The 26,434-nt window shown below is 41.9% G+C and overlaps 1 protein-coding gene across 2 annotated transcripts in view; it reads right to left on the reverse strand.

Moving 5' to 3' along the window:
• The window catches only part of SEMA3B (semaphorin 3B), a 52,736-nt gene that overhangs the window by 11,904 nt on the left and 14,398 nt on the right, over positions 1-26,434 (reverse strand). For both annotated transcript variants that reach the window (XM_087954983.1, XM_087954984.1), the window contains exons 2-12: positions 19,438-19,564; positions 15,456-15,613; positions 14,145-14,207; positions 7,419-7,538; positions 7,213-7,306; positions 6,768-6,887; positions 5,256-5,401; positions 3,556-3,670; positions 3,279-3,348; positions 2,271-2,415; positions 1,651-1,870 (exon numbers count right to left, since the gene is read on the reverse strand). In XM_087954983.1, coding sequence (XP_087811109.1) covers positions 1,651-1,870; positions 2,271-2,415; positions 3,279-3,348; positions 3,556-3,670; positions 5,256-5,401; positions 6,768-6,887; positions 7,213-7,306; positions 7,419-7,538; positions 14,145-14,207; positions 15,456-15,613; positions 19,438-19,528 — 1,342 coding nt within the window. In that variant the 5' untranslated portion in view covers positions 19,529-19,564. The remainder of the gene's footprint in view (positions 1-1,650; positions 1,871-2,270; positions 2,416-3,278; positions 3,349-3,555; positions 3,671-5,255; positions 5,402-6,767; positions 6,888-7,212; positions 7,307-7,418; positions 7,539-14,144; positions 14,208-15,455; positions 15,614-19,437; positions 19,565-26,434) is intronic.

The following is a 26,434-nucleotide window of genomic DNA, read 5'->3' on the forward strand; positions in this document are numbered from 1 at the left end:
TGCTCGCTAGAGGTAGCCTGACTGTCATTAGGTACTGAGATGAGATCCTCAGACCCCTTGTGAGACCATATGCTGGTGCGGTTGGCCCTGGGTTCCTCCTAATGCAAGACAATGCTAGACCTCATGTGGCTGGAGTGTGTCAGCAGTTCCTGCAAGACGAAGGCATTGATGCTATGGACTGGCCTGCCTGTTCCCCAGACCTGAATCCAATTGAGCACATCTGGGACATCATGTCTCGCTCCATCCACCAATGCCACGTTGCACCACAGACTGTCCAGGAGCTGGAGGATGCTTTAGTCCAGGTGTGGGAGGAGATCCCTTAGGAGACCATCCGCCACCTCATCAGGAGCATGCCCAGGCATTGTAGGGAGGTCATACAGGAACGTGGAGGCCACACACACTACTGAGCCTCATTTTGACTTGTTTGAAGGACATTACATCAAAGTTGGGTCAGCCTGTAGTGTTTTTTTTTCACTTTAATTTTGAGTGTAACTCCAAATCCAGACCTCCATGGATTGCTAACTTTGATTTCCATTGATAATTTTTGTGTGATTTTGTTGTCAGCACATTCAGCTATGTAATGAACAAAATATTTAATAAGAATATTTCATTCATTCAGATCTAGGATGTCTTATTTTTGTGTTCCCTTTATTTTTTTGAGCAGTGTACTTAGCTACTATTTCCATCAATATCTATTGATTTACTAATATCACAACATCAAAGAACCAGTGAGAAGTTGGACCATCAGCCTGGGGCATGAATGATTATAATGCAAGAAGTCAGGAACATATTTCCTGGTGCATTTACAAATAAAACTGCTATTGCAACTATTAAGGGGTCCAGTTTGATCAGGATTTCAATGTGGATGAGATATGTTTTTTTTCCTATGCTATAGTTTTCATCTCCAATAACCTTTTCCAGTATCTTGCCATCTACATGGCTAGAACTTGAGTTCATACAGTTCCGAGTTAGTAAGGATTTGGTTCCAATCCTTAATATACCATGGAGGCCAAACATCATTTTACGCTTCATTTATACCAGAATAATGGGATGATTGCCTGTGTCTGAATCCCAAGTAAAAGTATGTTTCCTGGGGTCATGGTTGTGCTGGTTGTGTTTATGGCTGCTTTGGTCATATATGTTTTCAAAGTAATGTATTATACATATGCAAATATATAGCATTAAAAGAAGGAACTGCAGGTAGTGGCTGAAGAGAGAGTGAAATCATGCTTAAAATGGCCTTTGGGCAGGGTGCTAGGAGCTGTGTTTCAAAGTGGGAAGACCCAAAAAAGTGAAGCAGATGAGGAGGAAAAAAAACAACACAATAAATGCTTTTGTTTAAACAACATTCAATTCATTAAAACAACTAATAGGTATTATCTGCATGAATTTAAGGACTTCTTTCTTCTGGCATTACATTAAAATTACAATTGAGAGGCAACTTGTGTTTGCCTATGCATCTCTGCTCTATATTTGGTTCTGCCACAATCAATAGGCTTCTTCAAAGCTATGAGCCAACTCTGAAGAAGGACTCAAGCACTTTACCTTTGAACAAGGGACATCCCCTAGCATGCAGTTTTGGGGGAGCCAACAGAAACTTGGCCTGAACATCAATGTTTACTCATCAGAAGAGGAGGGAAGCAGACATACCTGTGCCAATGAAGAGGACATCGTAATGTCCATCGGCAGCTGCCACTCGGTCTACTGCAATGCGAGTGAAGATGTGGTCCGTATTGGTTTGCAGGAAGACAGGCCTTTGGCCATGGGGCAGTACTGGATTATACATTAATGGGTGGTTACGAGCAAATTGGATCACATCATCAGGGTAATCCTTGGTGGAACTAAAGGTGCCAAAGGTTTTGCTGGGACACTAGAAGTTCATAGAGAAGGAAAGTAAAGAGAGGCAATGTCCCAAACATTGAAAAATGGTCTACTCATAAATGCCTCCTACAACAGCCCTCCATTCCCCCCACTTGGCTTTCATTCTGTCTTTTGCTTTCTTTCCATTTCAATAAAATCACAGAATAATTTTCCATTCCATGCAGCTCAGTTGCTGTCCCTCCCTTCTGATCTTTCTTCATTGTCTGCCAAACCTCAAGAATCTCCTAGACCTAGAACAAAAGCAAAACTCTGCAAGTACAGATCTCTTCCCTTCCTGGGTGCGAGTCAGTTATCACTGAATAATTATCTCAATCTCTAGAGTTTTCATGGGTAGAAACTCTTTTTTTTTTTTTTTCATATTTCAAGATCTCCAAATCCAATGTACGTACCGTTCCTGGGCGGGGATAAGGGACACGGCCTTGATAGGAAACCCATTGATAGTTAGACCCCTCCTTGTGAGCAAAAGGACCAAGGAAAGCTCTGCGGATGTCATTCATGTGATACACGCAGACAGCAGAACCTTTGAAAACTGTGCTGTAATCAGAAGAAAAAGAAACATTACAGGAAGGGTAAAGAAATGAAACTGGGAAGGAATGCACATCCCACTGCCATCTGGTAATGTGGATGGTAGAACCTGTCTAATTTTTGCTCAAAAGGCACTGGGGGAGCATATTTGCCTGTTTAAAAATATTGTTGGGGGTGGATGGGTGGAGAAGAAATGTTAAAAAGCAATGGAAGATTATAAATATTATATTATAATTATATTATATTATTATGCCGTGTCATGTCATAGCAGAATAACTTTCATTTTATTGTCACTTTAAATGTACACTAATCAGCATACATTAAAATGAAATTTGGTTGCATACAGCTTTCAAAAGGTTGCGCTCTCCAATATACACTACATAAACATGACAAAATAAATAAATGAATAAACAAATAAATAAATAAATAAATAGAGAATTATGCATATACCCATTTTGACACAGAGAAACAACACAATCTAGCCCGGATGTATACATGTACATGGTGAGAAACACGAATCTTATGAGTTTCCCAGACAGATGGCATAGGAAACAAAGCTGTTACAGAACCTGGTAGTCCTGCTAGAAATATTACAACACCTCCTCCCAGAAGGAAACAACAGAAACAGACCATAAAGTGGATAATGTGGGGTTTCTAACAATGCTTTGAGCTCAAAGCATATAGTGCTTATAAGCAATATAAGTCTGTCCTTACTACTCTCTGCATGGATTGTTATGTTATGTTATGTCATATTTATTATATTATATTATGTCTTTGGTTGACGGATTGAGGGTCGTGTGAAAAAGCAAAGTAGATACTAGAAGCCTGAACTCTGCCCACTGCTGATGTAACAAAAACTGTTTTCTTTTTACCTGGAAGTGGTGAAAACTGCATACAACAATGGGTTACGCTTATCCCTGGTTGGCAACAAGAAGACATCACCTGGGTTCAACAAGAAGGAAAGAAATCATCAGCTTGCAGCTTGGCATCTGACAAATCACTTCTGTCCAAAGGAGAGAATGACTTTCTTTCAACCCAGGCATCAAAACATTCATCAAGGAAGAGATAAAGCAAGCCTCCATTCCTGTTCATCTTGCTCCTTGGAAGATCCTAAACCATTCCAACCTTCCACCACAGACGATCACTTACGAAGATGGTCAAAATGGGTGTCACTCCCATCGATGCAGGGTACTGCACACACCAGCCGAGCCTTCAGGAATGTGGTCCATTTGTTCACCAGGCTTCTCTGCCCACCCATATCATTCTAAAGGGAGAAAAAGAGACCTATCAAAAAAGCTAGTTGGAGAGCACAGAGAATGAGGCACACAGAGGCCAACTGATACAGGGATCGTCAAAGAGCTCAGAATTTTAAATGCAAATGGGCTCCGTTGGACACAGAACTTAATGCATACCTAAAAACGGGGGTGAGAGGTTGTCCCGAAGGTTCCTTTGGGGCTTCAAAATTTTTAGCAAAGAGTTCTCTGCCCAGTTGCTGGGTGGGCATGGCCATGGTGGGCATGTCCTAGTTGGCCTCCTGCACCACAGTGTGGGGGGCGTTTTTGCCCTCCCAGGCTCTGGAGGCTTTCCTCAAGCTTCCGGGAGGGTGAAAATAGCTTCCCCGGGTTCCGGAGGCTCTCTGGAAGCTGAAAATGGGCCCATTTCTGGCCTTCCCAAACTTCCAGGAGGCTTGTTTTTTGCCCTCCCTGAGCCTCCCACGTGCCCTGCACTTCCCTGCATCCAAAATGGGCCACGTGGGGACTCCGGGGAGGGGAGGGGTGGGTGGGGCCAGCCAGGAGTGGGATTTGGTGGTTGTCTGAACTGCACAGAATCTTAGTTAGGGGCAGCCCACCCCTGCCTTTATCCAAAAGGCAACTGGACCTTATTGTTTTTCTTAGAGAATGGTTCACTTTTCATCCAAGAAACTTCTTCAGTTCTTCAGAAGCTTCTTGGATGAGAAGCGAAATGTTTTCTAAGGAAAAAACAACAACCAGGAAAGTCGAGTGGCCTTTTGGGACAACCATGACCTGGATGATTGAGAAGTTCTATGAACACAGGTGAGAAATTGGTTTTTACTGCTTTCAAGAATTGCTGTGCTGGAATCCTTTTTGGATACTTCAACAGCCTGTTGTTGCTGTAGAATGTCTAAGAAACATTCACTCTAGGGCAGGGGTCCTCACCCTTTCAGTAAAGCCAAGGCCAACTCCTAGCCATCTATCTTCATCAGACTTGTCTAACTGCCAAGCCTCCTGACCATCCTCATCTTGGGACTGGAGCCGATACAACAGTCTGTTGTGGTTTTCTGGCAGCAGATGCGGACAGCTGAGGTCTCTGAGAGTGAGGACTCAGATGAGGGGCCTGTGTATGATGCAGGGATGGGGCCAGGACTATTGGAGAGTGGAGTGCTGCCTTCGGAGCATGTGGAGTCTGTCAGCAGTGATGCAGAGGACCCCGAGGAGCCTGTGCCCAGTGCAGCAGCACGGGCGACTCGGAGTAAAGCTGCGAGGTGATGGCCCCTCCCATAAGGGATAAAAGCCAGCCCTCAGGGGTTGGGTTCTTTGCAGGAAGCAAAGAAGTTCTTTCAACTCCAAGTTCTTGTGGAAGTCCTTCTGTCCTCTTCTGGTTTGTTTTCAGAGACTTTTGGTTCTGGATATTTCCCTGCAATTAATCTTGTGCTCTTGGCAGCCTTTCACAACTTTGAAAGGGCTTGCTCTTATCTGGGACAATTAGTTTTAATGACTCTTTGCTGTGAATGAACAGAATTCACAGAGACGCATTAAAAAAGGTTTGCCTTTATATATACTTTGTGTTTATTTGATTTGAATGAGGCTTGAGTCAGAACACAGTCTTACCCGGCAAATTTGCCCAATGCGTGCAAAACTCTGTTTGCCCAGGCCTTGGGATCCTTCCACTGCTGTTTCCCGGAAGAAAAAGAAGATCTTATCATCATCAGGGTTTTCACTCTCTGGGATCCAGAAGACATCAACGAACTTGGGTTCTTGAGTCAAAGAAATGGAAGAGAATGTTAATGCAGGACAAAGTAACATAGGCCATTATTTTTAAGTTTTCAAATGGCTGCCTTGGAGAGGGGATAGCAAAACAAGGTAAGAAATAGGCAATGTTGCAGGGACAACTTGCTTCCTAGATTCTGGTTTTCCTTCTATTTAAGATGAAATCTTAGCAGTGAGGTATTTTCCTCTGCCACCTGTGCCAAAGGTTCTTTAGGGACAAGTTAAGCATGACATGGGAGATCAGCTTTCTCAAAGATCAGAAGACATGATGTCTCCTTCAGGTTAAGCTCAACTTCTGCTAAATTTATGGATGTGCCCATGTGGTTTTTATTGCAAGAATATAGAAATCGCCTTTTTCTGGTTGAGGTTTTTTTTAGAGCCTGGGATCCCCTAACAGTCACCATCCAGGTATGAATCAGATCTGACCCTCCTTCATTTTCAGGACCAACCAAAGTCAGCTAGATCCTGAGACATGGAGAACTAAACCTGGAGGCATTCGTACACAAACTTCATTTTAAGGCTAAAAGCCTTCCCCATACAGGTAAGAAAATCTCACGAGGCTGTGATTCTGGGACAGTCCACAGGTGTGGTTAAAAAAAATAAAGAGTCAATATTGAGGCTATGGCAGTGTGGCTGAAGTTCCACCTGTTTATTATGTGCTGCACATAAAAAATAGGCTACATTTTGATGACACTGTCACAGCCAACTTCTTGACTTTTTTTGTCCAAACTCTAAGGATATTCCCTCTAAGGATATTTCATCATTAAATTCAGTTGTTCTCTGTTGTCCTTGAAAAAAAAGTGAGAAGAAAGCCAACTAGTTGGTCCAGGATATTTAGAAGAGAGGAAAATCACAGGATAGCCTTCCCCAATAATTCTTCCTTGATGTATTGGGATTTATATTCCCAGTTTCCCAGCCAATGTGATCATCCAGGTTGCTACTTCCCTAAACTTGAAAACAGCAACGTAGAACTGCCGATTAATGAATTCAGTGAAACAAAACCGAAAACACACATCCTACAGAGCATTCCAATGCCTTTTCCTTCCACTTTCTCTTTCAAGTTTATCCTTTTGAAATCTCAGGCTGTAATCGTGACAAGCTCTGATCGCTAGGTGGCAGCTTCCACTCATAAATTATGAAACAACAAGTGAGCAACTTGATTTGCCAAGAGTTGTAATAATGAATTCTGGATTCCCTGGCACTTTAAAGGGCATTCTTTCTTTCACCCTCCACCCCCCCCCCCACACCTAATTGCTCCCTTTCCACACTATGAGGAAGTATGGAAAGTGTGGAAGTGGAAGTATGACTCACTTCCCACCTGATAGGTCCCCTTCTTACAAACCCTCCACTGACCGTTGAGCCACCGAGAATCATGCTGCTCGGTGCGGACGGAAGGCCTCGATCCCAGGCTGCGGAAGATGGTGAAGTCTCGGCCCATCAGATCAGTAGCCACACCAGAATAAAGCTCTTCACCTGCCCAGCACAAAAGGAGAGACGTTTCAAAAGCTTTCTGGCTTCCTCATCTCCATTGACCTCTCGGAGACTGTTCCAAATCTTCTTTGTGTGGTCCCTGAGAAAGATCTCGGTGACTGGGGAGAGGGCACTGCTCAAAGATGAATGAACTACCATCCCAGCAGCTGCATGTTTGGCACAGAGTGTCAGCTGATCTCATCTGTTCCCAGGGCAGAGGAAAGATGAGGCTTTCAAAGGATCCCACGTGACATCTTACATGGGTCTTGTTTTCGTGTCTCGCCTTTATTTGGGTGCTAGGTCACTGTTTGGGGGCCTCTCCCGTTACCTGCAAGAACTGAAGCCGCGGTGTGATTTGGGTCATAGGGACTTTTGCCTTTGCCATCCTCCAGGCTCTTGAAATCCAGCTTAAAGACAGAGTCCTAGAGAAAGGAGCCAACATGTCCATCAAGAGAAGCTTGGCGCTCCTGTGATTCTCTTGCTTAGATTTTAGTCTCTGTAACCTTCGTTTATAAACCTTTAGGCATCACTCACCTCCACACGTTGCCCCACTTCTACAAAGCCACAGATGGGGTGAAAAGCCCCAGTGCCACAGGCGTATAGGTGTGTGCGATTGTAGAGATGCAGGATCTTAACAAAATTCATACACTCGGCCTGAAAAGCAAAAGCAGAGCCCTTTAATGAGCAAGCCTAATAAATGACTCAAACTAGAGAAGAAGAAAAAAAAAACTGCTGAAAGAGAAGGAAGGAGAATAGCTGGAAGGCAGTGATCAAGTAACAGGAAAGCTTGCAAAAAGCAGAGAACGTTTTTCCAATCAAATGCTTCTTTTCAGGGGCCAAAAAGAGCAGCTTGCAAAACTGGGAACGGAGAAACAAGAGGCCAGAGGAAGATGTGAAACATCGTTTGCTGGCGTTTGCTGTCTTGGTGCATTCTTTACTTATGGATACCCTCCCCTGACATTGCTGGAATGCCAGCACATGTGGGGGGCCTTCCTTCACTTTCGTTGACATCAAATGAGATGGAATAGCGGTGCTGTGAAGCCCATGACTCCTTGGGATGACAGCATATCTTGCTGCCTGTTTTTCCCAACAGGGGGCACTGTAGAGAGAGCAGCATAAACTTCATGCAAGAGAAAGTCAAAGAAACTTGGGGATTGAAAGGGGGGGATTTCGTACCTGTCACGAGCAGACACCGAGGGAACTGCCACAAGGTCTACTTCCTCCCCCCCCTACAGGCTCTGTCAGGAGGTAAACATCTGTCTGACTTAGTGTTAAGCAGGATTTACTCATTAAAAAGTGTCAGATTATTTAAATGTCTGGAATAACTCAGGCAGAAGGGCAACCTTTCCTTCCCAAGAAATGGGTCATAAATAGAAGTGGGTGGGTGGTGGGTGGGGGGAATGATAAGCTGACTGTGGGGAAAGGAGAAGATATCCAGGGCCTCATTCAGCACCACCAGGCACTCAAGAACGTGCCTTCCAGCAGTGTTGCTTAACCTTGACAACTTCAAGATGTGTGCACTTCAATTCCCAGAGTTCCCCAGCCGACATAATGGCTGGAGAATTCTGGGAGTTGCAATCCACACATCTTAAAAATGTTCAAGGTTGAGAAAGGCTCAAAACTATTGTCTCCCAGTAGTTCTTGAAAGGTAACAGAAAACAAGCCACCAAAGCTGAAGAGAGCTGAATGGAACAGGCCAAAAGGAGCCACTTCACATGCAGCCATTAGTCAGTTACAAAGCAAACAAGTGCCATGGCAAGGTCTTGCAAGCAGAGATGAAGGGGAAGCGGGGAGGAGGAGGAGGAGGAGGAGGAGGAGGAAGAAAGAAGAGTCCCCATAAATTCAACACAAGGCTCAGGGAAGGAGGGGATCAAAGCTGAGGCCAAGTTCATGCTAAAGCCCTACCACTGGCTCAGTAGTTCAGCTTTTGAAACAGACAAACCTTAAAACCAGAAAAAAATGTATTAAGAGAATGCATACAAACAGGAGATGTTTATGACTGTATTTCATATTCTTTGGCTTCTAGTGTTTTCCTTCTAATTTCACGTGCTTCTAATTTCTTTCACACGTAATTGCCTCCCATTATCCATCAATAATCTGAATTAAAAAAACGTTCCTTCCCTCCCCATCCCCATATGTCTGCTTTACAATATTATAAGGAATACTTGCCATAAAGGAAAGAAATGATTTGAAACGATTAGCAAGGCATTACTAATAAAAGAAGGCATCTGCGCTGAGTTATGGAGAGGAACACAACAAAAAGATTCAGCAATGTCCAGGATCATTGCAATGATGGTTGCTAGAAGCGGAGAAACTAATTAGAACTAGAGAAACTAACATATCTATATCTGTATCTCGCTCTCCCTCCCAACTCCCCATTTGTGTGTGTGTGTGTGTGTGTGTGTGTGTGTGTGTTTGAATCAGCATTGCCTCCTAACCAACTGCCTGGACAAGTTCCTGCAGTATTTTGGCAATATTTTTGGAAGTGGTTTATCACTCCCTGTTTTCTAGGGCTGAGAGAGAACGACTGGCCCAAGGATACTCAACTGAGCTTCATGCCTAAAGCAGAACCAGAACTCGTGGATTCTTGGTTTCTAGCCTGGTTCCTTAACCACAATACCAAACTGGCTTGTATCTATATCGACAGTTCCAGCAATGAGGACAAGAAGAAAGAGAAGGAGAAAGTATAAACTTTAGAAAAGGAAAAGAATGTTTCTTGGGAAAACACTGTCAGGTTTCATGAAAGTATTTGACGGCAGCTTCATCTAAACCAGGGGTGTCCAACCTTGGCAACTTTAAGCCTGGAGGACTTCAACTCCCAGAATTCCCCAGCGGGAATTCTGGGAGTTGAAGTCCTCCAGGCTTAAAGTTGCCAAGGTTGGACACCCCTGATCTAAACCTATGGTTAATTGGGACCACTCAGTTCTTCGTGCCGTCTTCTTCCCCTCTGTAGAACCCCCATAACCCGTAATTGTAATCTCAATCCAAAGTCTCTATGTGCCATTTTGCATTTATGTTTTTTTAGCAGGCAAGATGTCCCCTTCTGGAAAAATCCTGGATCTTCTTCCTCAGCCTTCTCTCTGAGGCTAAAGTCACTTGCACTGGTGAGCCAGCAGCCAAGGGAAACCCAAAGCCAAGAACAATGACTATGCTCAATGGACAGAAAACGGTTGGCCTCCCATGCCTAGCTGCTGGTAATAGGAAAGGGAAATGAGTCAGATGCCATGGTGACAGATCATTGCATTAGGCACGGGCCACATGTTCCGGTCTTGCTGTCTCATCAGCTCTCTCAAAGCCTGGACATGTGCCAGTGAATTTCTGAGGAATTTTTCTCCTGGCCATATTACACCACTAGTACATCACTCACATGACAATGTGGCAAATGGCCCTCAAGGCAAGCAGCTGGTAGAACAGGGCTGGGAAGTATACTTCCTTTATGCCGTGAAAAATGAATTGAGTCAGTTTGCAAGTTAAATCCAGACTGTGGATCAATGGTAGACTACATGCCCTGCATGTAAGCAACCAGGTGTAGCTCTTTAAAAGTTTGTCTTAGCCATTTGTTGAGCAAATTGGACCACCAGTGTTCTGATAGAAGCTGGCCATAATTGGGTACACACCAACTCCCACAGAGAAACCACATAGCATTAACTAATCAGCAGCCATAAGCATGATCTAATCAAGAGCAAGACCATGGCTGTTCTGGATCACATTGTCACTTCTGCTGCAAAATACATCTCAGTGTGTCAGGACTGTTACTTTCACCAAATGCTTCTGGACCTTGAACCTAGTTGCTTAAATTAAATTAATTTCCTCTCTTAATTGATATTGATATTGATGAGAGCCATAGCCAGATCTTGTAGCTAATACTTCGGTCATATTTCATCTAGTCTGAATGAAGTGTTAGCGCTGAATTTAAGCAAACTTCAGTCATAAAGAAAGTTACGTTTTAAACAGATCAGGTCTTTTCTCCACCTCTTTCAAGATCATTTCAAAACTGTGAATAAATCTGTACACAGGGAACAGCACTCATATTCCTTAGTTAATCATACGGGGATTGGGAGTTTTGCTCTATTGAGTGATAAATGTTCTGCTTCTTAATCATCCCACCACAAAACAGAACAGCTCTGTGACTTACTTCCATTCTCATGATAGAACAGAGACAAACTGGGCTACTGTTTTTAATTGGAAGAAAACCCATTTGGTAGGATCTTCCCCTTTATATGTGTGATGGTCTAATACAGAACCATCACTGATTAGGAAGCATGTTCCTATGAACAGGACACAGCAGGGAAGTGTTTGCTTTGTCTAAAATGGCATGGCTGTCAAAACTTAAATGTACTAATTAATTACAACAGGGGACATGCTAAGAATCTCTCTCATTCTTTCTCTCTCTGTGTCTCTTTATTATACACAAACACAGATGGATCCCAACCATTTGTCTCCACAACCTACTGTGGAGATTTTAAGTAAACAGGTCTGAGGTTGTCACATCCTGTCATCACTTTTGAGTAGCCCAAGAAGACAAATAACCCCTTCTCCTTTTGCAGGATGACCAAACAGATTAACTGTGGGGAGCTATTGAGGGTAGGGGGTGGGATTCCAGCTCAGAAAGAGGCACCTCTCCTCCATCAATAGCAGCCTCATTTTTCTGGCCACCTGCCTCCCCCTCCCCCTCCCCACAAGCCTCCTTGCTATCTGCTGGGCTCAGTGGAGTAGAAGAGCAGTCCTTCCAGCAGGATTAGTTGGATTCCTATCTGGAATGAAACCTGTGGAAAAAGGAGGAGCAGAAAGAGGTGTTTCTGCACCACATGCCTTTTCCGTTCTGTTCTGGAATGGTGCCATGGCAACTCGTTTGAGTTTTAAGCAGGAATAATATGACTTGGGACAACTCTTGTGCTGGCCCTATGCCCAGATGACTTAAGTCTAATCTCCCCTTGCTGGGATTTTGTTTCTAGGTCTATTTCCTTCATTCAGAATAAAAGTTGTAACTCAATGGAAGAACACCACTTGTATCATAGGCAAAAAGTCCGAGAAATTTAGTCCCACTGGGACAACTGTAAAAGCCCTGTTTGAAGCTACTGATCTGTTGCTGATATTTTTACTCCACTAAATGGGCCATATTCCTTCTTTGCTTTATACATAGTAAGACCACTGCCATTGTACAATACACCAAATCTTAAATACTTGTTAGCAAAATACAATTACTCTAGTTCCATAACATGACATACCGAAACAAATAAACCACATTATGACAGAACAGGATGGCTTGCTTCCTACAGGATGGTAAGATATGGCCGACTTGCCATCATATTTTAAACTACAAACTACCGAGTCCTTTTAATATAGGCCATGTGTATTAAGAGAAGCCAATAACTGTATTATTGATGCTTCATACATTCCTCTGGAGTCAGTCTTGCTCGATCTTGGTGTTGCTTAACATGCAAATAATTAACTATTGCCTATGAAGTTATCATGACCACATCACCATTGCCTGCACTTGGCCAAAGGGCCAACAGAGTTCACCGCAGCATGCCATGCTGTACTGTTCAAACAGAGAAAATGCCCCAGCACTTCAACGGAAAGAAAGAGCACTTGGGAAAAATTGGTCTCTCTTTTTCAACAGCCATTTTAGAAATTAGGGAAGCCAACTGAACATATCCACAATCTTGGTCTTGAAGCTTTTAGGTCCTACATCTCTCTTACTCATGCCTTTATAACTACATTATTTAGATTATTGTGAAATAATTTCCATGAGACTGGCCTTAAAGATGACAAAAGAGCTCTGTTGGTAACAACATAGCAGCAAGGATGTTGGTGTGAGATAGTTAAGTGACTAACATCTATTAAAAAAATAATTCTCTGGTTGCTGCACTGGTTATCAATAAGCTTTCAAGTTGAATTTTCAAGTTCCAGATGCTGCTTTTGATTTATACACCCCTCTGAGGCTTGACCACTGGGTGCTTCAGAGACAGTCTGCTCCTGTAGATTCAGCCCAGCTCATGTGAGCTCAGAGGTGATCTTTTTCTATAAAGATTCCCATTTTATGATACACAGTGCTCATGATGGTAAATTTCAGAGCTGAATAAAGTGTGAGATCTTATTGGGTGGGCAAATTTACTATATGTTTTGATGAAGTATGTATTTATTGGGGATGGGGGAATGAACCTGATTTGAAGAAATTCCATCTCACTTAGCTTCTTTTTTGTAGACTTGACTTCATGCTGCTCCTTTTTTGCATAACCTCTATGAGTTATAACCAGGGTGTTGAGCCCCTTCTTGCTCAGTCTGACACTTATCAAGGCATAAATCTGAAGGTGTCCTGGTTCATCTCCACTCCTGCCAAAACAGTGGGAACCTTTTTCTTATCTCCTGGAAGGTCAGGGTGGGTCAAAGCAAAAGAAGAATCTCTAAGTGCACAAACCAGTCCTCCAAAGTGACCCTTACAGCCCTTATGGGGCCTCATGGGGCTAGGGCAGAATGCCACCAGTTGACAGATTGGGAAGAGAGAAAACATTTTACAGGTAAGAAAATCCACTTCTATAAGACCCTCAAAGGCATTCTACAAAAATGAAAGGTCTCGGGTGAATCAGGATCCTCCAGGCTCAAGTTTTTAGTTATTTACTTTTATTTTTATTTATTTATTTTGTCAAGCATGTATTAGATAACAGATATAAGTATAAACATGATTGTGATTACATGAAATGGGTACAAATAAAAGGAAACATTAGGACAGGGATGGTAGGCACATTGGTGCGCTTATGCATGACTCTTACAGACCTCTTAGGAATGGGGTGAGGTCAACAGTAGACAGTCTAAGGTTAAAGTTTTGGTGGTTTGGGGAAGAAACTACGGAGTCAGGTAGTGTATTCCAGGCATTGACCACTGTGTTGCTGAAGTCGTATTTCCTGCAATCAAGTTTGGTGCTCCTGTATTATTGTGGTTAACTTAAGTTAACTTAGAGCCCATTAATACAATGAAAGTATTCGTGGCTCTCTGTTCATTCACTCTGGAAGCATCTGATTTGCGTCACATCTCCTAGTGCTTCTTAGCCTTTTCACTTTATGCCTTGGATGTTTGTTTGGCTGTATGCCTTCGTTTAGGGTCAAAGACCAGGTATGACAAAATATAAATTCCCAAAAGATGATGATGATACAAAGAAGTAAGAACAGTAAAACAGTAAAGTAAAATAAAGCAACAATAAAATAAAAACCAGTGGCATGTATAGCTTAATTAATATATTTTCCCCCAATGGTCACTTACATTGATATCTTTGCCTGCCCAGTTGCATTCCTCCCTCCATTCCACAGGCGCGGGCCAATAAATCTGTGAGAGCAAAAATGGAGAAAATTAATGGCAAAACCAACCAATGACACTCCAAAGGGGGTAATCTTCTAGTCCAGTCATTCATTACAGCATTGTCAAATGCTACTAAAGCCCTGGTACTAAAAGCATTCATGGGAATTCTGGTGTTTTTTCCTTAGTCCGGATCCACAATTTCCCTGCTGTTTATGTCCTAGTGCTATCAGGAAGTAGGCAGAATGCTGTAAAAGTAATGGTGGACTGATGCACTGCAAGACTGAGATCACCACGAATGCTTTGCCTAGTGCAGCTCATCCAAATTAATGTTATTGAGTTTTACATTTAAGAGTCAATGTGTGTAAGTTGGGCAGTTATAGTAAACAAGCAAGCAAGCAAGCAATCCATTGGCTGTCCTTCAGACCATAACTCTTTGTGAAAACAAAAAAATAAGTATAAAGCCACTGCAAAAAGAATCTGACAAAAAAGCAATGAGAGCCTCAGTTCTTATTTTTAAAAAAATTAAACAGCAAATGTGCAGAAACTGAGCAGTGAATGAACTAATCTCTTGAAGCAGAGATTTCCCCAAACTGAAGTGCTGCCACGGAAAACTGGTGCTTCAGGAGAAAGGGGTCAAAGATGGTTTGGCTGTATTGCATCCTCAAAGCTCTTCTCCTGCTGGGCCAGTATGCAGTTTCCATCAATAGTCCAGGATAGAGACTATCAGCACACTCCCCCACCATCCCATTTCATTAAGCTGGGAACCTTCCCAGAGATATTTTGTGAGGTTCATCCTCATGAGGAGGAGAATGTCTCCTTCCTCAGGGAAGAGAAGCTGCAATAAATTCCAGACCAGAGCGGGCCATTGGAGAACCAACATTTTAAAATGTCTGAATCATGTTGTTCTTTATTCTTAGTAAAAGAGCTGTTATTCCACCACATTCTCAAACCCAAGCAGTTTTCAGCATGTAGTCGATCCTTGGTAATCTCCAAATACATTTTATTTATCACAGTTATTTGCTGCCCATCTCACAGATAGTGGGACCTGTATAAATTGGGCCAAATATCCTCCACTAGCTTTTGTGGGATAGTCATTCCTTCCTCTTTAACAAAAGGGAAGGGAAGGAATATTTGGGTAGAGTAACCACTACATTGTGTCTTTCCATGGCAACACAGCCATTGGTTAGACTGATAGGGGCGGCAGAGCTTATAATTGAATATCCCTGGAGCAGCCAGGTTGAGGTACAGGTCTGGTGCAGTACATAGGCTTCTTACCTTCCTGTCATGCTTGCTAATGTTGTCCAGGCTCAAGGATGCCATGTAGTTTTTGCCTCCCACAAAAAGCCGACCCCTCTCTTCATCCAGGAGCAGTGCATCGTAGCAACAAGAGCGTTCCAACTCATAGGTGCGCAGCCCATGTCGCATCTTCAGGTCTGGAGAAAATATAGAAGATGGCCTGTTACCCAACTACAAAAAGATGCAATTTTATTTATGTTCTGCAGGCGAGAATGAAGAGAATCAGATGAAGCCAACCAAGTGTGGTGCAAGCTGAATAAATGAAAAGAACAAAATATGGATGGTTTAATGCTTTTTCTTTATGGCTATTCATATATGTTGTATGCAGGGAACAGAGAGTCATACTTGCTTCAGACTGTTGTGGGTGACTAGCTCCCTTTGTGCATTCTAAGAGTCCTTCTGATGAATAATTTTGTATAAATGATTCTGGTTATCATGTTCACGTGACCTATGAAAAATGTAGGAGTGCCATTCTGCTGCTTGTCCATTGAGTACATGTGGAATAATAAGAAATTATTTCTTCAAAGATAAAAACAGACTTAAGAAAATGACTTGATGGTTATCACTGTGATGTGTCTATATCAGAATGAAACTATGCATAAAAATACAGTGACTGAACAGAACTAAGTGGTTTCTTTTCCCTTGGAATTCCTTGGAAAAAATTATATGATTTATTGGTTTGTTTGTTTCTTTGAAATCATCGACACCTGCAGCATCTATTTCCTATTATCTTTTACACCATTGGAATATAATTCATAATCATGATAAAAAAACTACACCAAACTAATCTATGTATTTTGAGAACCACATCTCCAACCATTTTTTTTTTTAAAACATGCACTGATGTCTAGCAGACATGAGTTTTATTGAATTAACTATAATTTTAAATCTATGGAACTGGGATAAAGATGTTCCCAAATGGTTCTGTATTGACATTCATGTACTAGACCTCAAGTTTGTTATTCTATGCTTTAATAACTTATAATTAATATAACTAATTAATATATTGTAATGGCTGTTTATTATTACCAATTATGATTTTATTTTTTATAAAGTACACTTTAAATTCTCTAATACTTTAGAGAATTCCAACACATGGCTGATGGCTCATTTATAGAATGCTATAATTAAAAGTGACACATTATATTTCTGCTGCAGATCTTCAAACATAAAAAACCCTATCATCTGATCCCATTAATTAATCTATCATATACAATCATCCAAGAATTTCAATAAAAGGATTGGCTTTCTATTTTCACTTTTGCATTCTTCCCATAATGTTAATTTAGCAAGATCATGGGGATCAAATCAGACTTGGTATGCCAGAAGCTAACACAAGGATGAATCCATTTTTTCTGAATATCAATCTTCACATAAGAAGTGTTAATATGTTGATACACACATGTTCACATTAGAGAGAGAGAGAACAAGAGAGCAAGAGAGCAAGAGAGACAGATAGATTTTAATAAGGTCGAATTTGATCTCTGACAAAATCTCGAATTTGATCTCAAAATTGTCCAGAGAAGTTCTCCAAAACTTCAGTCCTATTTCAAATTAGTTAATATTGTATCAAGAAGTCTCAAAAACCATCCATTAATTGATATGGAAGATTGAAGTTTGTCAGTGAAGATGTAACCTTAATTTGAAATATCTATCCCTAAATCTAACTGATCATTTGAGTACTCTACTCTACTGTACAAAGTGCAGTACGATATGTTCTCCTGCCCTGAAAAAGACAAACTGAATCTCCCCACTGACAAATTGCACAAACTTAAGTTTCCAAAGAGTAAAACTGAGAGAGGACAGTCTGTTGTATATCGTTCTCTGCTAAAATTCCCATTAGTCTTCACTAATATTTTTGGAAATAAATAATGCATTTTCAGAGTTCCTAACCAAAAAAATGAACAAAATTACAAATAACTATTGCCAATATCAAAAGGTTTTTCTGCATCCAAGCCTCTAGATATAAATATTAGATGCCCTTGGTCAAGTCAGTGCCATCATCTGGTCTCTGAGCCCTATTCACTCCTCTGGTTTCCCCCATACACATACACACACACTACTCATGTCTTAGATTAACATTTAATCCTTGAACATTCCTGTCACTTTGCTACATTCAACCCAGCAATCATAAGCATCTAAATGGGAAAGTCCTACAGCCTGAACTGGTAAAGGCCCTTGGGCTGTAAAGATGTTAGGAAGATAAACCTTTAAACCTGTCTTCTTTCTGACAAACACAAATGGCTTACCTATTGCACCCATTTATAGGGATTTTTGCACATTTAAAATGGCCTGTTGCTTATTAGCCTGGAAACTATGTCTTCCATGTAAAACAAGCAAGCAGCCTATTTTTTTTTACCCAACAATCCAACAAACATGCCAAAAAATCCCCCCCCCCTTTTTTTGCACTGGGAACTCTCTTGGACATAAGGGGTATCTCTATCTGTCTCTCTCTCTGTGTGTGCATGTGTATGTGTTGAAAAATGCAAGTAATGGCATGTCTGAATCCAAGATTCATCTCGCATACACAACTCAGCTGTTTGTGATTAACCTGCTCCAACCTAGAGCCATTCAAGCCATTGGCAGAGAGCTGGCTGTGGGGGAAACTTCTATTATAATCTGATTGCCCCCCATCCCAAATCCAATTTCTGCCTGTATCAAATCCCACCCTAACACCCCTCTTTTCAGCCTGTTCTTTGATTGGTCCCACCAACTTTAATAGGCTACCAGTCTCAACCAGCGTGACATTAATCTCCCAGCACAACAGGCATCTGCTCAGAGAAAGGACTCTTTCTTTACACCCAGAGCCTAATCTGCCTTCAGCAGCGGGAACAAATCAGGCATTGTGAGGAAGTGAAAGAAAGTGAGTGGCAGGGGAGCAGTCCACCCGCTAATGAGCTGTTGCCGATCTCAACTGCAAGGGATGATGAGAAATCACAGCCGGATCAGCTGCACCAACTTATTTATTTCATTAAATTTATATCCTGCCTTTTTTTTTTCCCCAGCAGCAAAAAGCTGCTTACGTTACACTCCCAGCTGTGTAGTTTTTCCTTCCAATAACTCAATGAAATAGTCCAGTTTACTCCATTAGGCTATGGCCTCCGGCTTAATCTACTTCAGTTTGGATTGAAGATTAAACTGGATGCCAAAGCCATCCAGCAGCTCTGATCTGTCTGAGACCCAACTAAAGGACCAGCAGAAACAAGTGCTCCCCTCTGAGAAGTGCAATGCCAAATTAGCCAATCTAACCTGACTTTGGGTCAACTTAAAAAAAAAAACACCATAAAGTTTCTGGAATAAAACAAAAATGAGGACTATCCTCCAAACTCTGTTGAAATAGGACAAGTGCCTGCTTCAAATCAGTGCTTCACCTTTAAAAAGCTCATCTGCTCGCACTTCTACCCATGTGTGAAGTCCTCCTCCACCTCCCATATGGACATTTCTTCCCATCCAGCAATTCGTAGTTCTCACAGCTGAGTGAGACCTCAATTCCCTGGACAGATCATGCCCATTCAGTGAAGGAAAGTTGCTGTATGTTTCACGGAGGTAGGAATACTGCCCAGTTTCACTAATCCAAGAATAAGGTTATTCCAGATTCTTGTTAACAGATTTCCTTGTCCAAACACAGGTCAGGCATTTTTTTTAATCCTAATTACAGCCTAAAGAATTGGGACACAATTTGTGTGTCCCAGGTGAACAGCAGAGGAAAAATGGCAAATGAATCTTCACAAGATGCAAAATCTCCGTACATAGATTAGTAGCTGACACAGATCCTATTTTGCATAAAGATCAGCTCTGTCTCCACTTACTGTTTCATGGGTCATCTCAAGAAGACTTTCCCCTTAACATCATTCACACAAGAGTATTGCTCTATCAGAATACAAGAGATTCTACAGAACCCAACTTGGTTTCCATTCAAGAAAAACTCTCCCGCCTTCCCACCTCTTACTCCCATCCTTACCATGGAAGGAGAGCTTCACACGGGGACTGGTAGTGGTAACTGTAGTCCCTTTCCCAGCCAGCAGCAGAAGGAAGGCCAATGCCTGGATCATAGTAGCTGCTGCCTCTTCTTCTCTGGACTTGGGTGGCTGAAAGATGGAAAAGCAAGAGTGAGACTGTGCTCGCCAAGTCAGGTTACAGTAGTTCCTCCTAGGAGGATAAATGGGAGAAGGACAAAGTGACAGGAGCAATGAAGAGGGAAATACATAGCTTGCTTTAGAAGGGGAAACTAATCTATTCCCAGTTAGATTTACTTATTTTTGCTAAGCAGTGTAAGGAGTAACCCAGAAGCAATGCTAGTAGCTTGAAGAGTGCAGTAACTTAGATCCAAATGTAATCTTGTTGATTTGAATGCAGAGCAGTATAACAAATGGGTGTTGGATTTAAACTCAGGGACTATTGAGGTTCATTGCAGGAGCTTGAATCAAATCAAATCAAATTGAAAATTAAAATGAGAAAAATGGAACTAAGGAATATCTATCTATCTATCTATCTATCTATCTATCTATCTATCTATCTATCTATCTATCTATCTATCTATCTATCTATCTATCTTGACTACCTTGGTTTCTTCTTCAGTTTCTAATTTTCCTCTCTAGGGATACCAATGGAGGAATTTTAGTGCAATAACAGAGTCAATGTTTTATTATTTACTACCTTCAGAAGACATACTTGCTTCTCAGGAGCCGCATGCAGTTCTAAGATGCATTTTAGCAGATTCAAGGGATCACCTGATGGAACTTTATTTGAGGAGCACAAGACATAAGGTGCAATTGTTTTCTTTGGATTAGATACATGCAAAATGGTATCTTCCAGAAATTTTGAACTACGTTCCCCACAGTCTCTTGTAACTGACCATGGTTGGAGCTAGCAAAAACTGGAATCCAAAACTTCTGAATGACACACAATTGTCTATCCTTGGCCATGCTGCAAGCCCAATACTTCACAGAACTCCTTTGATTCAAGTTCTAGTCCGTTCTTCTGTATCTTTTTGTTTCAATCACTGCTGCTATATTTTCTATCTTCTACACATAGAGATTAACTCTTCTGTTTTGTATGTAATTTTCATCCTACTTCAGAAAGCCTGAATAAGTCAGATGGTATAGAGGGTAGCCACAACTACAACGGCAGGTCCATTTACAGGTGCTGCTCTTCCTAACGCTGAGTCATGATTTTCTTTTCATCTGGTTATTTTCTTCCCATTTTGAAAAGGTGCTGTGGAATCTTCAGCATCCTCCAGGAAAGTCCCTTAAAGCCTAAAACTATAGTAGATATCCTGTTGGGACAATCTGTTTCAGAATGTCCCCATCTCTTGCTATCTTGAGATCCAGCACTAAATGTAGCCTCCTCCAAGCCTCCTGAAGTCTTTCATTTCCTTCTCTGTCAGATACCAGAAAGTTACAGATGAGTGCATAATCTGTTGTGGTCATGTACACAAGGGTTACAGAGTAAGGCACAATTAATATTTCAGTTTTAAATATATCAGGCTAAAACTTGGCAGAATTATTTGCTTTCCATAGCAGACCAGAAAAAATAAGTACTGCCAAGACCATTTTAAACTTATTTTGCACTATCCATTTTCTAGATTATCCTTCTACGGTATCTGTGTTATGCAAATCTGCAACCACAGAGATTTATTCTCTAGAAAGTAGAGCAATATTTTAAAATCATAACTATTTTGGGCCGGTCTGAGGAATGTTTTTATTCACATACATAGAATAACTGAGCTGTAATTAAATATATGGAATGTGTAGTAGCTGCAGGCTAACATGACTGCAATATGTATTTGTAAGGATATTAAAAACTTATCCAGGTATAACAGGATCAGCTAATCCATTGCCATATAGATGTTTCTGACCTACGGTATCTAGCATTCCCAGACAATCTAATCAATTATTCTTGGGTAAGATCAACTAGAGCAGTGGTGGCTAATCTTTTTGGGCTCCTGTGCCAAAAACTGTGCGCGCTTGCACGCTCGCGCTCGCAGGCCAGCACCCAGAAGGTAATGCACACACCCCCTTGCCCCCTATGCATGCACGTGCAATCCCCACCCCCTACCCCCGCCGCCCCCTTATCTGCACTGCACCTCACAGATGATTTTCGGCGGGTTTGAGACCTTTCTCGGCCTCCCAAAGGCTTGAGGAAGGCTTCCGCAGGCTTTGCAGGCCGAAAACTAGCTCCATTTCGTCACTTCTGGTATTTTCAGAAAAACAGGAAGTGATGAAACGGGGCTAGTTTTCGGCCTGCAAAGCCTGCAGAAGCCTGCAGAAGTCTTCCTCAAGCCTTTGGGAGGCCGAAAAAGGCCTCAAACCCATCAAAAATCAGCTGTGAGGCGCATGCATGCGCAGTGAGGTAAGTTTGCCTGCAGCTCGCGTGCTGGCACAAATGGCCCTGCTTGCCACCTGTGGCACGCATGCCATAGGTTCGCCATCACGGAACTAGAGTGTTATTTAGTATTTACAAACAGGAGAACTGGATTCTCTTTCCACTTTGCTTCAAGTCACTCTGTCAGAAAATCCAGCAGTGAAAGTGAAACAAAAGCTTATGAATAGAGGGATTTTCTACTCATGTAAATCGGACACAAGCTAATAATGCTTCAAAGACTATTCAGAATTCACTCTCAGACTCTAATAAGCCTCCATAGAAATCCTGCAAAAATTACATGTGGCTGTTGTTAAATTAATGAAGGTATAGTTCTGCATGTTTACCATCTCCACGTTGATATTGCAGAAAGAACAATAAGAAAAAAGAGAAAGTGCATGGATAATGGAACAGTTCACAAGCAAGGATACATTTTGAGTTAGATGCAAGAGCAGAAGAAAGATGGAGGGAGGACACCACTATAATTTGTCTATTTATGTATTTATTAAAAAGTGCCTCCAAATGGCTTGCAGTTTATTTAATGCATTTATTTATGGGGGAAATTACACCAGTAGTTTACACATAAAACTTAGTAAAATCATAAAGACCATTAAAAAGCAAAACTATTGTACCATAAAAAAGTCAAAATGACAGTCACTCGATTCCAAAGGCCCTCAAAGGCCTTTCACTTCACTTTAGAAGATTCCTGGTCTATACTGGAGGAAAATCATGAATTGCACTTCGAAATAAAATTCTAGTCCAATGCTAAAACAACCAGCTTTATTATGTCTTGTTTTTGTGATCTGTTTAGAAAAGCAGAGGTCATTATCACTTCACATGTATTGTCAAGCCAGGAGGAACCTGCCAAGTAACCAAAATCCACAAGCAGTGCTGCAATTTTAAAGTCAGACATCATAGTTATGATGACGTCAAAGGAAATTATGTCTAGATCCATAAACAAAGTAGAGCGATGTTTAGAGAACGAAGGGGAGAAAAATAAACAAGAGAAGCAGGAGAAAAGGAGGAGGGAGAAGAATTGTGTAAAAAGTCAAGGCTCATGGGAACAGCTGTCAATTGTAGAGTGTGACCCTCCCCATCAGATGTCAGGAATAATTTGGAGGGAGTTTGCACATTCTTTTTAAACCTGATTTGCCCAGGCAAAGTTGAAGCATCATCCACCTTCCCTCTGGGCTTGATTCCCTGCTGGGTGAACCAGCTATGGCCTTGGCCAAGCAAAGGGCAAGCAATTTTTGACAGACCTGCTGCTTTGCCTACACCCGCATGCTGAGGACACTGTCAACTCCTGCCATGCTCTATATAAATGACCTTTGCGATCACCTTATAAGCAATTTCATCCTCTTTGTGGATGACGTAAAACTATTCAACCCCACCGACAATGATACTGTCCTTCAAATTGATTATGTGTCTGAATAGCCAAACAATTGGCAACTCCAAATCTTGATCAGCAAATGCTCTGTCCTACACATTGGTAAAAAATCAGTACACCAAATACAAACTAGGGGGATATGACCTCGTTGATGATCCTCACTCTGTCAAGGACCTTGGAGTACTCATATCAAATGACCTAAGCGCCAGAGCTCATTGTAACAAAATTGCCAAAAAGGCATTAAGAGTTGTAAATCTAATCTTACAAAGCTTCTCCTCCGGAAATATTGAATCGCTAACTAGAGCATATAAAACTTTTGCTGGACCAATACTCGAACGCAGCTCATCAGTCTGGAATCTGCACTTATATTAGACATTAATACAATTGAGTGAGTCCAGAAGTATTTCACGAGAAGAGTACTACACTCCTCTGCTCGCAACAGAATACCCTACACCAGGGGTCCCCAACCACCAGTCCGCGGACCGGTACCGGTCCGTGGAACAAGTCCTACCGGGCCGCTGGCTTGCTGGGCGCCGCCATCTTGTTTTGATGAAAAAGTGCTTCCGGTGAGCTTTTCCGGGTAGAAAGCTCACCGGAAGCACTTTTCATCAAAACAAGATGGCGGCGCTCATGCTCGTGAGCTTTTCTGGGTAGAAATGGCTTTCTACCCGGAAAAGCTCACGAGCATGGCGCCGCCATCTTGTTTTGATGAAAAAGTGCTTCCGGTGAGCTCACCGGAAGCACTTTTCATCAAAACAAGATGGCGGCGCCAGCTGATGTCGGTACCGGGCCGCGCCATAAAAAGGTTGGGGATACCGGGCCGCGGCGTAAAAAAGGTTGGGGATACCGGGCCGCGCCATAAAAAAGGTTGGGGATACCGGGCCGCGGCGTAAAAAAGGTTGGGGATCACTGCCCTACACCATCAGGCTTGAGATTTTGGGCTTGGACAACCTTGAACTACGCCACCTACGGTTGGACTTGAACACACAAAATTATCTACTACAATGTCCTACCAGTCAATGACTACTTCAACTTCAATCGCAACAATACAAGAACACGCGACAGATACAAACTCAATGTAAACCGCTTCAAACTCGATTGCAGAAAGTACGACTTCAGCAACAGAGAGGTCAATGCCTGGAATGCACTACCTGACTGTTGTTACATCCTCAAACCCCCACTCCTTTAACCTCAAACTATCCACAATTACCTCACCCCATTCCTAAGAGGTCTGTAAGGGGCGTGCATAAGTGCACCATCGTGCCTACCGTCCCTGTCCTATTGTCCCCATTTATTCGTACCTATTTCCTGTGTTCTTACTCATTTTATACTTATACTTATTATCTTGTAAGTGATTGACAAATCAAATAAATAAATAAAATAAAAATGCTTTGCTCCACACTTTTCCTGGGCAGGCCTGTGGTGGGCCTTCCACAAAGCAGAGCTATTTAAAAAAAACACACGCACAAAAAGATAAAAGATGGCAGCCATGATGAAGGACTCAAAAACTCCATCACACATTTAAAGAAAGGTAGAGCTTCAATCACACTGTCATAGACATCTTGCCTTTTGTTTTAACTGTACCCTGCAGAGATCTTGCCACCCAAGCTGAGACCTCTCCAATATACAGAATTATTTAAAACTTATTTATATATAAAAAACAAGATATTTGTTTCCTGCCTGATCTTCACTGCAGTGAAATGATTAGATTTATTTATGGGAGTTCCTACATTTTTATTTATTTCAACCCTATTTTGCATTGTTCCTGGATAAATCTTTATTAAGTTTAAGATCCACTGAGCTACATAATTGAGAAAAAGCCCTGTTGCCAGCTAAACATCAGTTTTGGGATCAAGTGCCATATCTTCAGATACAAGTTAATCACTGTGTGATTATGGAATGTGTAGTATGTTTCACTATGTGATTAACGTATGAAACATTTAGAAAGCCTATCTTGTGGTTCACATTTTATACTAAACGACAAGAGAGTTTATGTTTTGTTTAAAATTATCTCTGTTCTTAGAATTTGATTTAGCGTGATTTTCAAGACCATTTTTTCCTACATTAGGCAGAATATGGAACTTGCTAGGGCACTTGACACCCATAGATAAGCAGCAGGACCTGAAGCTTATGAACATCCAATTTTGCTAAGGCTCAGTATAAAGTCCATTTAAAGATCTGATTGTTAGATTAACAGAGTTGGAAGGGACCTTGTAAGTCATCTAGTCCAACCCTGTCCCTGTTTCTCCCTGTCCAACCTGACATTCTCAAGACACTGGATCAGAACTTCTGCCATATATCCAAGGAGGACCAGGGTGGAGATACAAAACTTGGGGGTGGGAGAATCAACTGCATGTTGATGATGCCTCTCTTTGACCCGTAAATAATGTCTCTTGGGGCTTAATATAGATATTAAATCGGACAGATGAAAGAACCAAACTCATTCCATAATAGAGTATTTAAGGGTCCAGTCTCTCCTTCTCAGGAAACACAAACGATTGCCGCATTTTAGGAAGGTACGGAACCACCACATGAGAGTTGGCGGTACCATACAGCTGATACCTCCAACCTTTGGAGGAGGTTCAAAAGTATATTGTGTTAAGGCTCATGAGAGGTCCAGACAGGCAAAGAAGCTGCACTTCCACTTTTAAGCCTTGCGTATACTGTATGAATATGCATGTAAATTGGATGAAAAAATGAAACTGACCCTTTTTGCCTGAGCTCTGGAAGAAATTACCAGGTGCTCAATGTGAGGTCAATGAGGAACAAAAGATAGATTGATACGGTAACAGAAAGTGTTAGTTGTAGGGCTTCCATGTATGTAGTCTAATGATGCCTGCCTTGCCTCAAATGCAAAGCCAATTCCATTAATAGCTGCCTTTAAGCTACCTTTCTTTGTAGCCTCTAAATGAATCATATTCTTATTGCATATTTCTTAATCACCAATCTCCCTCGTATTCTGAAAGCAACCCATGTGTTGATTGAAAAGTTGGTTATAGCACATTAGTATAGTTCCGTAGTGGCAAACCTATGGCAGCAGGCCACAGGTGGCACGCAGAGCCCTCTCTATGGGCATGTGCACCGTCGCCCCAGCTCAGTTGCACTGTGCATGCGCGTACACCTCCCACTGGCCTTCAGGTCTCTGCTGTGTATGTGTGGGGGCAGAGTGCATGCACGCAGGCTGGGCATGGGGGGGAGGCCACACATGTGT

The sequence above is a fragment of the Notechis scutatus genome, chromosome 2, assembly GCF_049901735.1.
Source record: "Notechis scutatus isolate UNSWTSFEM ecotype Mainland chromosome 2, rNotScu1.2, whole genome shotgun sequence".
In the NCBI taxonomy this organism is placed as follows: domain Eukaryota; kingdom Metazoa; phylum Chordata; class Lepidosauria; order Squamata; family Elapidae; genus Notechis; species Notechis scutatus.